The sequence below is a fragment of the Rattus rattus genome, chromosome 6, assembly GCF_011064425.1.
Source record: "Rattus rattus isolate New Zealand chromosome 6, Rrattus_CSIRO_v1, whole genome shotgun sequence".
NCBI lineage: Eukaryota > Metazoa > Chordata > Mammalia > Rodentia > Muridae > Rattus > Rattus rattus.
The window spans coordinates 27,423,600-27,439,627 of record NC_046159.1 but is presented as its reverse complement, the minus strand read 5'-3'; the positions used below and the strand labels follow the sequence as shown (position 1 = coordinate 27,439,627).

The window sequence follows — 16,028 nt, the reverse complement described above, 5'->3', positions numbered from 1 at the left end:
CTGTCTCAGGCTAAAGATATCACCACTGACAACACCCTCCCTCCCCCAGGCCCTTAGAAAATCCCGGTTCTGGGATTGGCCCACCAGCCAAAAGAGGAAGGAAGACTGTGGCCCAGCCTAGAGGATCCTATGATCCTGAACGGCAGCCTGTGCTCTCTGTCTACCAGCCAGAGGACAACCTTGGAGGCTCTCCCGAGACTCCCTGTACTCACCCCTGCTAGTGGAGAAGGTGGCAGAGGACCAGGAGGAGGGCTGAGAGGTTGCTCTGATGCCCTCATAGGTGTATCATCAGTGCCTACGTGTCTATCCGGCTACTACCAAGACCCTTCCCAGGGCAAGATATCAGTCTAGCATCTCCTACAGAGGTATCCAGTCTCTAAGGAGGGGACAGTTTAGAAGACAGGGCAGTGACCCCGAAAACGTGCACAGCCCAGGAGTAAGAATCTCCATACCAGGTAGGACTGTGGCCATTGTTTGGCCTGGGTAGTCCAGGTGCAATTGCACTCTCCCAGGAAACCAGGCAGAGCCGATGAACCCCTGGGAGAGAGAGCCCCATTGCCAAGGACTCCGAACAGAATGTAGCCATCCTGTTCCGTTCCCGCAGTCTGTTGGGGATGTGTTGAAGGCAGCCAGCCTTCTGGAGCCTGACATCTGCTTTCCTTAAGGTGAGCCACCAATCTCAGAGCACAGCCCAGACCCAGCCTTTGAGGTCACAAACAAAGGATGCAGATGACAGAGGACACAGGAGAAGCCAGGTTGCAGAAGTAGAAACTGCTGGGTGTACCTGGAACCTGGCAGGGAGGAGGCTCCCAGACCTGCCCCGGGGGTCTGCAACTGAGCTCTCAGAAGCCTGGAGCCTGTCACGCACGCACGCACGCACGCGCGCACACGCACACACACACACACACACACACACACACACACACACACCAACACCCCTCCCTCTGGTAAACCTAGCAGGAGAGGTGCTAGGGTTGCCATGGCAATGGGCAATTCCTCCAGCTGCATACTTTGGCCCACTTTCAAGGGTCCCAAAGGATCCCTGTGTTACTGTTCAGGACCAACCCCTGATGACATGGGAAGACGGTAATCGGGAAGTAAGAGGAGCCGTGGTCTCTAGGTTCAAGAGAGTGGGTCTCTGCCCCAAGTTCTCATGGTCTCTGTTTCCGTGCGTGCGTGCGTGCGTGCGTGCGTGCGTGCGTGCGTGCGTGCGTGCGTGCGTGTGTGTGCGTGTGTGTGTGCGTGACTTTGATCTGCAGGACCATTACAGAGATGCCCTGTGTCTGACAGTGAGTTAGAGTAAGAGTAAGGCCCTGTCTTAAAACCTCACGCTAGAACAAAAAGTATGGATAGAATTCATAAACCTGGAGCAATATAGTCCGAGGGGTCTATAGCAAATAAAGGGACATAATGACATCCACCCAAGGGGGACATTATAGTCACTTTGGTTTTTCTAAGCATTGGACCCAGATCACGGGGCTGGGGTGTTTGCACACTGGCACCAGCCGCTGAGAGCTGGACAAGCTTCCCACTGCAAGGACTTAAGACTCTCTTTCTGGCTTTGAAAGGAGTCACAGAAATCTACCTCTGGGCCTCCTGTCCCTCCCTCCCAGGCCCTAATGCAGACTGAAGTGGAAATGAGCAAGAGGTAGGGAGTCGCCAGCTGTGGTAGCCCTGGGCAGGAGGGAAGCGCTCAGTGCAGATGACGTCTCTAATGTAGGTTCTTTCCTCCCTGTGGCCAGAGGCCTGCAGGGAGGCTCAGGTGTCCCAAAGACAAGAGGCCCAGAGCAGGCCTTCCACGGGCATCGCTGGCCCCAGGGAAGCTTCTGGGAGACTTGGAAAGAGATTGGGACCGGGAGCTGAGGGAGGCAGTGCCAGTGTCAGGCTGAGACAGGGCCCGTGACGGAGGGAAGGGCAGCCCTTTTGGTAGCAGTCCCATGGAATCTCCTTGCTGTCCTACCTGGGCCAGACCCTCAGCTCTCAGGCCACAGAGGAGATCTGCTTCTGATCTTCATGCTCACCCTCGGGGTCCCCCATCAGCGGCTGGCGCTTCTTGAGCTCGCGGTGGTACTTGGCCATGAGGGAAGCGTAGATACAACCATAAGCAGCAGCCACCACCATCATGATGCAGACGATGCCACACACGACACCGGCGATGATCACGGTGCCGATGGCTCGCCGCACGCTCACGGGCCGGTACCTCTGCTTTTGAGGGCAGGCAGTGCTGGGCTCGGGCTCAGGCTCAGCCCCAGGTTTAGGTTTAGGAGGCTCTGGGCTGGCCTTGGTGCACGGTGGCCCTGGAGCATCCAGCCCAGCGGAGTTCTCATCCTCTAGCTGGGAACAGTAGTTAAACATCTCCATGGGGACCGCGCGCATGTCCTTCCCCCTCAGCTCCTTGGGGAGGGTGCAGGCAAGCTGGTCCAGGCGCCCCCCTGCATCCAGGAAGAGAAGAGGGGGTGAGCAAGCATCTAGAACTGGGGTGCCCTGCCCCCCCATCAGACCTCCAAATGAAAGGCACAAGAAGCCCAGTCCTGCCAGCAATGTAGTCAGTCCTGAGTACGGAAGAGTAAGAGTGGGCAGGGACCAGCACCGATAGACTAAGGGCTATGAGCGCTGCGTCGAAGAGGAGGCCACCACTGCTGCCAAAGCCATTGGAAATGGACATTACCTTTACTTTTATTTCACAGAGTATCCCCCACCCCTCTCATCCAAGCCTGTCCCTCCAAGGTCACGCTGACCTACAGTAACTGCTGGGGGCATGCTCAGGACATGGCTTTGGTACATCGAGCTATGTCCCTGCCCAGACTATAATCTACTAATCTATAATCTATAGCCCAGACTATAATCTACTTCTCTGCCTAAAACCTGACTGCTCACTGATGTCTGTGAACCCCGGCCACTGTTTTCAACACAAGCCTTGGCCTGTGCCCCTCTCGAAAGAGAACGAAAACAAGGCCCCTGCCTCATCTGCTTCCCCACACAGGGCCTTGGCGTCTGTGAACAAGAAGTGGGCGTGGTTTTCCTGGGCTTGTCAGGTGTGTCAGCACAGAGATAGTTAGGGAGCAAATCCTGGAGGCACAGGAGACTGGAGTTGATTAGGGTGTTTAGACGGGCCACCAAACCACCCTCGTGACACTGGGCAGGCCAGGCAGGGCAGAGGAAGAGTACCAGTACCTAGCTGGGTAAGGTAAGAGAGCTCCCTCTGCCAGCCCAAACGCCCTAAGTCCATCCATCTTAACCTAGGATGTTCAGGGTCCCAATGGAAACATGTGGGTTGGGTTTTGTTTTGTTTTTTTAAGGAGTGCAAGGCTGAAGACCGGATCTGGGAAACTGGCTCCTGCCTGCTGTATTAAGGGCAAGGGTGTGCCCTAAAGGCCGATACCAGTGAGCATGTAACCATGACCATCATTGGTTTGAATGGCAGAGAGCTTAGGAGTGAGAAGGGGGTGACCTCATAGAGATGCAAGGTTGAATCCTGGCTGCGGAGGCACCTGAAAATTACCCAACTAAAGTATTTAATTATGTCTGAATCTCCGGATTCTTAGCCACTAAGAGAGGATATCTATCTTGATTAGCTGCTCGAGAGATCAAAATAGATAATGTGCACAAAAAGGTATCGGTAACCTGGAACCTAGACAACAGCATTAATCATTTCTCCACTTACAAAATCAGCAATCATCATGGTGACTAACATCTCGGAGCACTTTATAGTTTGTAAAGTGCTTTTTAATTAATGCATCCGAGCAGCATGGAAATATTGAGCTAGTGGCTGGGTAGGAAATGAATGGGGTAAGAGTGAGGGAAAGCATTGTGTTATTTTCAGAATTTTAGTGCTGATTTGTTAATTCCACATACACCAAACAGCTGCCTTGTGCTGGGCACCGACTGTGTCTTCCTGGGTGCTCTCAGTTCTGTGAATGCAAATGAGCACGTGAATCAGCGCTCCGCCGAACACTTCCTTTATGCCGGGCACTTCTCGAACCACCTTGTGTGCATTGCCCTATTTAATTCTCAAAATTGGCCTTTCTCCCTTTGACAGATACACCACAGAGATGTTAATTAACTTCTCAAGATCACACAGCTAGTAAGTAGGTGGCAGGGCCAAAATTCAAACAAGATCTGGCACTTTTCACCGCTGTACTTACTTATTCCCCTCCCATTCTGTTCCATTTCCTCTCTCCTTATTTATTCAACTGTCCCTCGTACTCCAGGATGACCATTGAACTCCTGATCCCCGCTTCTACCTCCCAAGCGCTGCCATGGCGGGCATGAGCCTGGCTAAGTGTTCATTTGATCAATTCAGTTGTTCGCTATAGAACTTTCTCAGATTAAAGAAAGAGGGGGGCTGGAAGATGGCTCAGCAGGCAAGAGCACTTGCTGTTCTTTTGGGGAACCAGTTCAGTTCCTAGCACCCACCTTGGGTGTGTGACAGCTGCCTATAACTTTAGTTCCAGGAGACGCCCTCTTCTGGCCTCTGGGGGCACCGCATGCATGTGATGTGTGTAATACCCTTGGGCACACACACATACACATAAAGTACAGATAAAACTTTTCTTAAAGTTGGGGGAGAGCAGGGGTGTTGCCTCACAGAGTTTAGATTCAACCTAGAATACAAAGTGAGTTCCAGGCCTGGGCCAAGAGTCAGGCTCTGACCTAACAATAAAGAGCTGTCGGGATAGCACAGCAGGTAAAACCACTTGCTGACAGTTCGCTGACATTCCTGATGACCTGAGTTACATCCCTGGAGCCTACCTGGTGGGAGGAGAGAACCACTCCTAAAGCTGTCCTCTGACTATCACATGCGTTCTGTGGCCTGTGCACACGCACAGGTGCTCAAGCAGACATGTGTGCAAATAAAGAGATAATGCGTTTTTAAAAGGAAGGACAAGAAAGAAAAACTCAAACCATTCATCTGCTTGTTAAGCTTCCTGTCAAAATTTCTTTCTAATATCACCTTCACAGGAAAATGGTTGTGTCTGTGGGTTTCAGTTACATCCCACCCACATCCATATAAGAGGCAGATGACCTTAATATTCTCGGGAAGAGTGGTTGTTCCTCTTCCTGTCCTATCAGGGAAGCCCAGAGGCATACTGGTGGGATAGAGAGCATAGAAAAAGCACATGAAACCTAAGAAAGGGAGGCCAGGTTTCAGAACAGCCTCAGTGAGTCTTAGCGAGCATAGATGAGCAGCACCTGGCCTCCATTGACTGCAGAAAGTAGCGATATTCGGGGTGGGGCTGTAGCTCTTCTTCCCCCTAACCTCATCCCAGTTCCCTCTTGCCTGTGGGGTAGTAGGGCTCACCTCTGTAAGAGAACCACTCAAGCCAGTGTTTGAACTCTCGAAGGTTGCAGTCACACTCCCACGGGTTGTCCCCAACCTGAAGCAGCTGCAGGCTTGCCAGGGGCTCAAACGTCAGCCGGTCCAGGCTCTGCAGACGATTGGAGCGAAGGGACAAGGATCGCAGAGCCAGGAGCCCATCAAAAAGCCCCTGGGGCAGCTGGGCCAAGCCGTTGATAGACAAATCCAGATGTCGAAGTAGTGGGGAGTGCTGGAGCAGGTCCCTGTCCAGGGTCCTGATACTGTTATTCCGAAGCTGGAGCTCCGTCAGATTGACCAGGTCCTGGAAAACGGACCGCGGGAGCTGGTCTAGAAAGTTGTTGGACAGGTCCAGTCGCTGCAGGCTGGACAGGTTGGCGAAAGCCCAGCTTGGCAGGGCACTCAGCTTATTGTTCAGGAGCAAAAGGCTCTGGGTGGCAGCCGGCACATCCGGGGGTACAGTGGTGAGGCCCAGGCCACTGCAGTCCACCTCCAAGCTGCGACTGTCACACGTGCAAGAGAAAGGGCAGGCAGGGAGCACCTCCACAGCACACAGGGCAATCCAGCAGGTGATCCCTAGGGAGGAATCAGGAGGAGGGAGTAAGAGGCTCAGACTCCTGCCTCGGTTTCCCCCTTCCCAGCTCACGCACAAGCTACAGTAGGATCACAGGTATTTATTGACCACACAGGAAGGTGTTCAGGAGCCTGAAACACCCATGTTCAAGGGCATCACACTGTCACCAAGAAGTCACTTTTGTCAGTGGAGACAAGCCATGCAGGTCCTCACTTCCTGCTCACACCTCCACTGCTACGTGTCTCAGAACCTAGATGCCCTAATGCCCCGGCTGTTTACCAAGTATGAAATTTTAGAATACCAGGGGAACTTTTCAAAGTCTGTGGCCACAAGGCTGGGTCCTTCCCGTGGGAACCTCACCCCCACCCAAAGCCCACATCACACTGAGATGTGCTTTGGGCATGAAAGGGGAGTGGAGCGTGTTCCCTGCAGCATCTTAAACGATGTTCATTTACCAGAGTCTGAAGTCTAAGGTGGGACCCAGGCCCGGCTAGGACCTGCATCCGTGCATTGTGATGATAACGCACACTACAGCACACAGCTTGCAACACTAGAAGTCTGACCAGCAGTGGCTCCGTCTGCACTTGAACTCTGAAGCTGCTAAGCCCATTCTGTACTTCTAGCCTTAGCGGGCAAGGTAGCATTTCTGGGTGGATCAAGTAACAGGGTTCCTACCATGTCCTGTTATTTTCCCCAAGACTCTCCTGAGCAGAATATATGGGTCCACCTTGGGCACAGCTGCTGGAAGTGAGCCCCAGAAAGCAACCTTTTCTGATGGCAGGCCTGTAGTCAGGCCCACTGCCCCAAGTGCCAGAGAGGCCCGGGTACCCGGGAAAATAAGCTCACACAGTTCTGTCTCCGTTGCATCAACCCAGAGTCCCAAGAAAAGCCTCCAGACGGAGACCTAAGGAGGTTCAAAGCCAGTCGCCTCCCAGATGGCCCTACTTGGATGGCCAACAGCCAACCCAGCCAGGGCACCAAGATGAGACAGTCTCCAGTCTGTCTGGTGGATGTCTGGTCATCTAAAGTCCCAGAGGGCAGAGTTTGAGGGGAGGACAGGATGACACTCTCCCTGCCCTCCCTCATGGGATTAATGACAGTGAAGAACATGCTATAAGCCGACATCTGAGCTACTTTGGCGGAAAATGAGCACAGCTTAGTTATACAGTCACCTGGAGACCTCTCCCTGGACCTGAGGCCACCTGAAATGACCTCCCAGCCCTCTGAGCCCATCTACAGGGTCAGCCTGCCCCATAACACACACACACACACACACACACACACACACACTGCTTTGTGCACACACCCTCTTCATGTTTTACTTTCAAGGAGGAACCAAGTGGGGTGCACACGTCTGTTTTCAGCACTTAGGAGGCTGAGACAAGATCACTCGTTTAAGACTAACCGGGGCTGTCTAACAACTATCTAAAGAAAATGAAAGAAGGGGTTGGGATTTAGCTCAGTGGTAGAGCGCTTGCTAGGAAGTGCAAGGCCCTGGGTTCGTCCCCAGTCCAAAAAAAAAAAAAAACAAATGAAAGAAGGAAGGGAGGGGGGTAGAAGGAGGAAGAGAAGGAGAGAAAGGAGAGAGAAACCAAAGAGTAGAGGAGACCGGAGGGAAGGATAGGGGAGACAGGGGAGGGGAGGAGAAGGGAGGAGAGGAAGGGAAAAGGAGGGAGAGAGGAGGAAAGGAGAGGGACCCCTTAAGGACAGTCAGCAGCAAGAGCCACATTCCGCACCCTTTCTAGTGGGTAAACCAGCAGCTGGATAGGGAGGGGGAAACCCTCGCCCCTCCCCTCCACCCCCTCCCCATCACCAAATTCAGACTTGCACCAAAGCTCTAGTGACAAGAAAACATACTCCTGCACTGAGAGGTGTCAGAGTGACCCGGGAAGAAAGGGATCTGAGCCCCTGGATCCGCCATTCACCTGGTGAATAATTCAGGCAGCTCCCTGTCAGGGCGCCTGGACTAAAGACCAGGGCAGGTCACATGGAGCAATGTCCCTTTGGCCATTTCTCACTTCTTACTGTGTAGCCGTGGGCAAACCAGCCATGGCTGACCTTGTCCCTTTGAAGGGAATGTTCACGGACAGACAAGGCTGCGTCTACTAACACCGTTACCTTAGTGTGCTGTGTGTTGAGGGAGGAATGAATCCCCTCCCTATGACCCCTTCTTCTACTGCTGCACCCCAAGAACGCCCTAGTGCCTCTACAGAGCTGGGAACTCTGCAGCATACTGATCCTGCTGGGGCCTCTGGCTTCATCCAGCAGGCAAGATGGCTGAGGCCAAGCGTGAAGGTAGCTTTTGTATAGCCAAGGCTGGCTGGCACTGTGCCCCTTCTGGGGCTGATTTCTCCACTCTGGTACACACACTGCAGATCCCAGTTAAAAGGAGTGAAGCTGGACGGCTCTCCTATAGAACTCTTGGTTTGTGACTGCCAGAGAAGGAGACACATGGGGCAGAGCCAGCTGTTTAGCCTCCTCCTCCCAGCCTCTGGAAGGCACTCTGCGTGTGACTGTCTTTACTTAACAAGGGCATGAGTCTAGGCCTCCGAAGCAAAGCCCCAGGCATCCAGGAAGGTCAGACATCATGTTGTCACCCTATCAGATACACACGACCCACCCCCCAGGCTGGGCCCATACTCACAGGAGAGCTGTCTCCACTGCAGGACAAGTTTGCTCCTCTGCTCTGGGCCACCGCCTGGTGCCAACATGGTGAAGCCCACACTCTCTGCAGCTCTGAAGTGAGAGAGCCCCTCAGCATGCGCCACTTGTCAGTCCTGAGAGAGAGAGAGAGAGAGAGAGAGAGAGAGAGAGAGAGAGAGAGAGAGAGATGGGTGGAGCAAAGCGTTTGGAGCCCGTTCCGGCCCAGGGGTCAGGGACAAGGCCTAGGTGTCTCTTTACATTCTTCACCCCCTCTCCTGGTGCTCTGCAAGGAGGGGGCCAAGAGGATCAAGCAAGATATTTACCTCCTGGGGGCGGGCTGGAAGGCACAAAAACTGCCAGCCGAACCCGGGCCCCTACCCTCCATACCCCCCTGTCCTTCCCTCGCTCTCCTGAGGCCTCCATACACCCTGGTGGGCTTTAAAAATTATTTCCTTGCAATATTGCTCCCTCCCCCAGGCTTAACACCACAGGGGAGAAAGTGAAGGCGTATCTCTCCTAGGGAAATGAGATCCCAGCTCCCACCTGTGCCTCTCCACCTAGACGCACGCGTCCCTTCCTCCCCCACCACCCAGCTTACCATAGCTGCGGGGAGGCAGAGGCCCGGCCCTTCCCTTCCTAGTTCCTGCCGACAGGTAGGGTGTGAGTTGCTTCACTGCCCCCTGCCCACCTTGGGGTGAATTGGACTTCTGCCAGCTGGCCGATCGGTAACTGCGGCAGCTCAGCGGTTCCTGCTCTCCTGCTGCTGGCCCCGGAGACACGAAGACCTAGAGGAGAGGGTAAAATGGCTAGCAGTAGGCCAAGTGTAGGCATCAGGCTACTCTTCCCCGGGACAAGTGGACTGCTTACTTTTTCTAGGGCCTTCCACAACTGAGTGCCCCCTAAAGGAGCCCAAGGCTTCCTGAGCACCCTGCTAGATGTGGTTAAGAGCTTTGAAATGACAAGCCGGAACCCGCACCCTGCCAGCCTCCTCCTCACAGGATAGGGTCAGATACGGAAGGCTGTGGTATACCCCAGCTCCCTTTTAGGGGCCAAAGGACCCTGTTCTCTGGGACCACTTCAGCAGGCTACAGCCACCCGAATGCACAGATATCCTAACTGGCTTGCCAAGGTTACATGGTAAGTCAGGATGGGTCACAGCCTTCTGAGTCAGGCTGTTTACCCACTTCCTGATGGCTGTCACCCTGCAGGGGCCCTAGTGGGGAAACACTGGAGTGTGCACAGAGCTCCCAGACACAACCTTCGAGCAGAGCGAGGTAGGCCCATACAAAGACACAAAACTAAGCGTATCATAACACACGTGCCTGCACACATGCACTCCCACACACAAGGAGCTAGGCATGTACTGGGATACGTAGGCACATGAATGCACACCCACACACATAAACATGCCTTGCTGGCAGCTTTCCAGCACCACTCAGACACTATCATTCAGGCAGCAAAAGGATGCCTCGTGGTCCCAGCATAGCCGGGGCAGGGAGGCACAGGGGCACTCCCAGTCTGGAGGAAGAGCTGCCCAGAACCCCACGAGGCAGCCTTAAAGCCAGGCCAGGATTTTTGTTCAGGCCCAGGGATTGATGAAGGCCCAGGCCACCTTCTGCTCCCATGCCTGTGCCCTCCCACAGGGGGACAGGCCATGGAGAAGCCTCCTTCAGGTTGACTCCACCTGAGGTTCCAGGAAGGTTCATCCTCCCATTTTGCCCCCTCAGTGCCACTTGCTTGTGATGCCAAGGGGCCATGAGCAAACAGTGCAGATGGGGGTGGGAATGGGGGGTGGGGTTGCTGTCTACTGAAGTAGCCGAAAGGACTCTGGTGACTGGGATCCTCTGGAGAAAGGAGGCCAGGAGTCTAGGAGAAGATACCCCGGCTCTGTCTAGGTAGCTGAACTGTCTCCTCTGATTAATGTCAGTGCCATCCTGATGCTTGGAGAGACGTGGGGGAGGGGCACTTCCTAGCCTTTCTACCCCAGGTCCACTCACACACCTCCCAGCAAAAAGACCCTTCTGCCCCTGAAACGCAGAGACTCCTCAGGAAAGGGGTGACCTACATTGGGAGGCAGAGGACAGCTGCTGCAGCAGGCCTGGCCGACTGCTGGAATAAATCAACACTCTGTGGGAGTGGGAGACAGAACGGGAGTTGGAGGTCCTACTTGAAGGAAAGCTGTCCCCACCACCACAACCCCTACCCCCCATGCCCCACCCCCACCTTCAGGACCTGCTCCCAACACTAACCTGTATTTTACCTTATCCCCAGAAACAAGAGAACAAAGTGGGGCAAGACTGGGCCCAGGAGGATCCCTGGACTCAGGTTAGAGAATGGAGCTGATAAGCTAGGATCGACCAACCTTTAGACCTCCCAAACCAGAAACATGCAGTTTTGACTCTGATGGACTAGAAAGATCAGCTAGCCTGGACCCTTTCAGAAATGCTAACTCTCAGGACCCACACCACCAAAATCACCCCAGGCAATTTGGGGACAAATTCAAGATTGAGAAGTGTAGGCCAGCAGATTCAGCCTGGGTCTAACAGCTACCCGGAAGGCCATGCTGGTACACTCTAGGTCAGGCAACTGGGGACAGCATAGGCTGCATACGGCTAGCCTGGAGGAGCTGGGACAGAAAATGGCAGATTTAAAGGAAAAATAAGCCCAGGGCTCACTCAGAACCTTAATTAACCTTGCCTAAGGCAGGCCAAGACAAGGGCACCAACCTGAGGACCTCCTACAAGCCTTTTACATGGGGAGATGCTAATGGCCACAGTCGAAGACCAACACAGTATTGTGTTCTTGATGCCTGTACAGTTCAGTAAGGTTAAAGTCGTTATCAGCATCGTAGGGAAACTGAGGCATGGAAAAGGTTAGGCAAACAGAAGAATATCGATTGGACCCGTTCCCTGCCCACAAAACTTCTGACTCGGTGGCCCTCCCAGGTTCCGGCCTCAGCCCTGTCTATCCCTCAGGTAAAGGCTGCTTCAGAAACAGAGACATACAGCCCTCATCCACACAGAACTTCACAGTTTATAAGGCATCTCTCATCAGTGTCTGAGCAAACAGCCATTCCTGTCCCCATCCTACCCAGAGGCTGGAAGGAACCAAGAAAACCCCTCAGGGCTGGGAGCGAGGGGATGTGGGGCAGTTGGGGAGTAGAGGATGGGAGCAGCAGACCGGTGAGGCAGGAGCAGGGGCAGCCAGAGGCCTCACATGTTCCTGCCGGCCCAATGGCTGCTGTACATACACTGATAGGGTGTGGGAGCTGTTTCCCCTGGAACCCTAGCTGCCCCCTCCCCCAGCTTGGAGCAGCCAGCTAGGCTTGCTTGAGGAACACTGAGGTTAGGATGACAGAGTGCACCTGCCCTCCAATTTCTCCCACAGATGGAGGCCTACTCTCCCCATGATGTGGGCTTACACTCAGCTAAAAACCAAAAAAAGAAAAGAGAAAAAAAAACACCTCAGCCCAGGCCTGAGATTCACAAGATTCCTCTGAGCTCCTTCTTAGTGCCCCTCCAATCAGGTATTTACAGTGTGCAGCAGGGAGTGCCCTCCGCTCCTGATTCCTGGCCCCATTCATGTGCGTCCCCAGGTTGTCTCTCCTGGGTCAAGGCTCCTGCATCCCCTCCCCCATCTCTATACACCCGCAGAGGGAAGCAGAAAGGGCTAGCAGAATGCTCTACCCGATCGGTTCTTCAGGGACGCTCAAGGCTAGCCAGTGGCCTGCAAGGCATCCTGTCCTATCTTAGAGGACTTCCAGGGAGTATGGACTCTAGTCTAGGCAACTGGAATTCCTGGTAGCCCAGAACACGGGAAACTGAAACGTCCCCTGAGCTGTTGTCACCTGTCTGGTCACGAGGCCCTTCTAGAAAATACCCCCACATCTGCCCCCTGCCAGTCACCTCTGAGTCCATACTGTCCAGGGAAGCAGTTTCTAAACCCCTTCTGCTTGGAACAGCCGCACACCCTTCCCCCAGGTCCCTCTCAGCACCCTGTCTTCTCTCCACCAGCTTCTTGAGCCACTTTCCTTGTCCAGTTCTCCCTGCCTGACCCTTGAAAAGAGAAGAAGGGTGACCCTCTCCACGGGGGGGTTAAGTGAAGTAAGAGGCCACATCCCTGGGACTCCTAGCCAAACCTCCCTGGTGAGAAAGAAGAAAAATCACAGCTAGGGCCCCCCCTGTCTTAACCTTGAAGTCACCCATTCTTTTGCCCCCACCTGCCCTGCTCTGGTTTGACCCCTGAGTACTCCCTCTTCTGGACACAGCCAAGAAGCCCTCCCCTGCCCTGCTGGGAAGCCAGAGGTGGGGGAAGGTGGGAGGAGCTGGGCTCTTCTGGCAGCTTGAAGCTGATGTTGATTTCCCACCAGCTGGACTTCCCCCCGCCCAGTGCCACATGCTGGCTCCTTCCCCTCCCCCCACCTGCTGTAGTTATCTAAGCTGTGGGCCTGTCAATCTGAGTCACACAAGGCAATGCCCAACAAACCCTGGCAGCCTGGTGCCAACATCCCCACCACCACCCTGGAATGCAGACAGCTGGGGGGTGGGAGGCTGAGCAACCAATCAGAGCCCAGTCCCAGACCTGCCGGCCATACAGGAATTTGAACTGCAGATTCCTGGGCAGAATCCAGCGTTATGAAATGGGCCTGGGGCTCCTGAAAACCAAGGTCCTGCTCCTAGTCGGGCATCCATGCCCATGTGAGCCAGGCAGCCAGGTAACTGTGACCTCTCAGTACGCTGCCCCCTACACTGAGTGCCCAGTGCTCCAAAGGCATCTGTCCCACCTGCTGCAAAGGCCATTGTGCAGTGGTGGACCACCTAAGCATCTCAGGTTCCTGGCCTGTCTGGCCATCCAGTGTGCTAAAATCAAGGCCTGGGTTTGTAAGGAAGAACTACCAGACACCCCTCCTTCACTCCCAGCCACACCCCCACCAGGGAGGCTCCATCAGGACTGCAAAGACTATTCCAACTAGGAAGGGCTCCTTTGCACCCTTGTCCAAGGACAGCTACCTGAAGGCCAGCAAGCTGCCAGAGCGACCGGTATAAAGGTCCAGCCTTCCCTCAATCAGTGGGTCCTCCACCCCCACTCAAGGCTCTCAGAATGCCAGCCTGTTTCCAACACCCAAGCTGTCTCCCCCTCCCATAGCTGCCGCTCCTCCTGCTGCAGGGACATCTCCATGCTACCCGGGGCCATCATGTGGCACCAGCATTGCTCTCCTCCCTGTCCCCTCCTCCACACCCCCTCTTTAGCAGAATACACAGCTATGTCCCCAGCACTGAGGAGTCAGAGTTCCTAATGCTCTGTATCTTTGGGTTTCCCAGGTATCTGCTCCTAAGTGGTTCCCCCACCCCACCTCGGCAACTGCCCTGGGAAGAAAGCCCTGCTAATTGTGCAAGGACAGGTGGTCCCTAGTTCCCCTACCCAAGCCATCCCTTCTTTTGGGCCAACCCCATTCTCTCCCAGAAGCCGCTCGCAACTCACCTTTTTGCACTGGGACCTGATGCTCAGACCAGGTAGCTGGACACGGGCAGCTTGGCAGGCAGAACGTGGGGATGTCCGGTCTGGTTCAGCAAGCGGGAGACTGGACAGCGCCTGTAAAAGAGGCGGACCCGCAGGCTGAGCTGCCACTGCCGGGGAGGGGGCTGTGGGGTCAACGACAAACTGAAGCGAAAGAGGGAGGGCGGGAGGAAGACAGACCGAAGAGGGGGAGAGGCAGAAGGATCAGAGCGCGCGTGCTCAACAGCAAGCAAGCGGAGGGAGGAGAGCGCGCAGCGGAGCGACAGCTGGGGCGCATCTGCGATGGCGGGCGCGCGCACCGGCCTCCGAAGCTCTGTGGCAGCAGGAGAGCGTTTGTGGGTGAATCTCCGCTGCCCAAGACTAGAGGTACCCTTGTCTCCTCTCACCTCCCAGCACTCCTGCAAGCGTCCATCTCTGTTCGTTTGGAAGGCAGGAGGACCTTTTAAAGGGTGCAGGACCCAGACAGACCACAGTCGGGCTGACTGTCTTAGACCTGCCGAAACACTGGGTCTGTCTCCTGTGTCAGACCCCAGCTGTGATAAGGAAAAGCCAGCTCCTTAGAGTTCTCTTGCAAGAGAGGCGCTGAGGGTCCTCAGAGGACCCTTTAGACAAGGGGCTAGATGTGACCACCCTTGGCCAGGACTATTTGGGAAAGTGGAGTGTCAGAGCAGGCAGCTGCAACCTGGAGGACCATGTGCCTCGATGCCCACAGGGAACTGAAGGAGGCCTTGCTGGTCAAAAGGATGGGTCAGAAAGCTGCGTCCATGAATGGAAAGGCCTCTCTCCCAATCAAGACAAAACAAGTCTAGCAAATTCCCATTCACTGGCATGGAGAGTGTTCCTTCCCACGCTGGACTGAGCCAAAGGCTCAGACAGAGGAGAAGCTGGCCTTCCCAGCCTGCAGCATGAATCCTGCCTCATGCCTTTACATCCTTCCTGTCCAGCAGATGGTCTGGCTTGAAGCTAACACAGCATGAATACATATCCCAGGGTACTTCCTCTATGTCACATTCAGGGCTGGGGCTGAAGGCTGGGGGGCACCTTGATTCAGGACTGCAATCCAACAGAGCCGAGAGGGTCCCTATTGTCCCTGAAGTCCCCTGTGCCTGCCCTTCCAACAAGGCAGCCGGCCACTACCCTAACACACGCCCACCTCCTATCTCAGGAAAACAGGCCCTTCAGGAGCACAGTGATGTCTGCCCATAGTGATCTACCCCTGCCTTAAAAACTCAGCTCCAGAAGGGGTGTGAGGCGAGATGGCTCTCCTAGCAGGTAGCATCATTTGTCATCCAGCCTAATAGTCTGGGGTCAATCCCCAGAACCCACAGGGCAGAGACTCCCACAGGTTGTGATGGACACACACACACACACACACACACACACACACACACACACACACACGTAAAATTAACACCACCTCAGCATCCCCTCTGCAGGGAATGTTCTCTCTGTGCCACTCTGCAGTTCTGATCACAGAGAAATCCGTGGGGTAGCTTTTTGTCCTGTGTTGTGAGCTGTTTGGGGGTAGCTTGCCTTACCTTTTCCTATCACCACACCCCTCTATGCCCTCCTGTTGGTGAAGTCTACAGTTTTGCTTCTCGAGCAGTAACCAGCTAAGCAGTTACCCCTTGCTGATTTCCCTCCTTACAGAATAAGCAGGTGGGTGGAGCTCCATGGTTGCTTCTACCCTGGAATTCTCTGCCTCGGGCGGGCACTCACTGAGTACCTGCCAGGGCCACGGCTAACAGCTGCAGAAATCAGGCCCCTCCTTCATGCTCTCTGTTTAGCCAGTGAGAGGCCAAGAGGGATCAATGCAGGTGCAGAGGCCAGCAGGGAAAAGTTGGTGCTCCAGAGGGTGTGTGTGTGTGTGTGTGTGTGTGTGTGTGTGTGTGTGTGTGTGTCACTCACGAATGTGCTGTTTTGTGTGTGCTTTGCTTTGACATCCCTGAAGACAAAACGGCACCACAGGTCAGCTGC

General features: G+C 54.6%; 2 protein-coding genes across 3 annotated transcripts in view; one reads left to right on the top strand and one right to left on the bottom strand.

Annotated features, from left to right (window-relative positions):
- Cacna2d4 (calcium voltage-gated channel auxiliary subunit alpha2delta 4) overlaps positions 1-16,028 on the top strand; it is a 113,790-nt gene that overhangs the window by 78,847 nt on the left and 18,915 nt on the right. The window lies entirely within an intron of this gene.
- Lrtm2 (leucine rich repeats and transmembrane domains 2) lies at positions 1,219-9,235 on the bottom strand. Its single transcript, XM_032905802.1, has 4 exons — positions 9,133-9,235; positions 8,536-8,668; positions 5,303-5,893; positions 1,219-2,432 (listed from the first exon to the last, which is right to left on the bottom strand). The coding sequence occupies exons 2-4, from the start codon at positions 8,600-8,602 to the stop codon at positions 1,981-1,983; spliced, it is 1,110 nt and encodes a 369-aa protein (XP_032761693.1). The 5' UTR covers positions 8,603-8,668; positions 9,133-9,235; the 3' UTR covers positions 1,219-1,980.

Excerpts from the sequence above, each read along its gene's own strand:
- Lrtm2 (XM_032905802.1), bottom strand. The coding sequence starts at position 8,602 with ATGTTGGCACCAGGCGGTGGCCCAGAGCAGAGGAGCAAACTTGTCCTG. Across the intron at positions 5,894-8,535 it reads GCAGTGGAGACAGCTCTCCT|GGATCACCTGCTGGATTGCC; the intron begins GTGAGTATGGGC and ends ATTCCTCCCTAG. Across the intron at positions 2,433-5,302 it reads TGAGTGGTTCTCTTACAGAG|GGGGGCGCCTGGACCAGCTT; the intron begins GTGAGCCCTACT and ends TCCTGGATGCAG.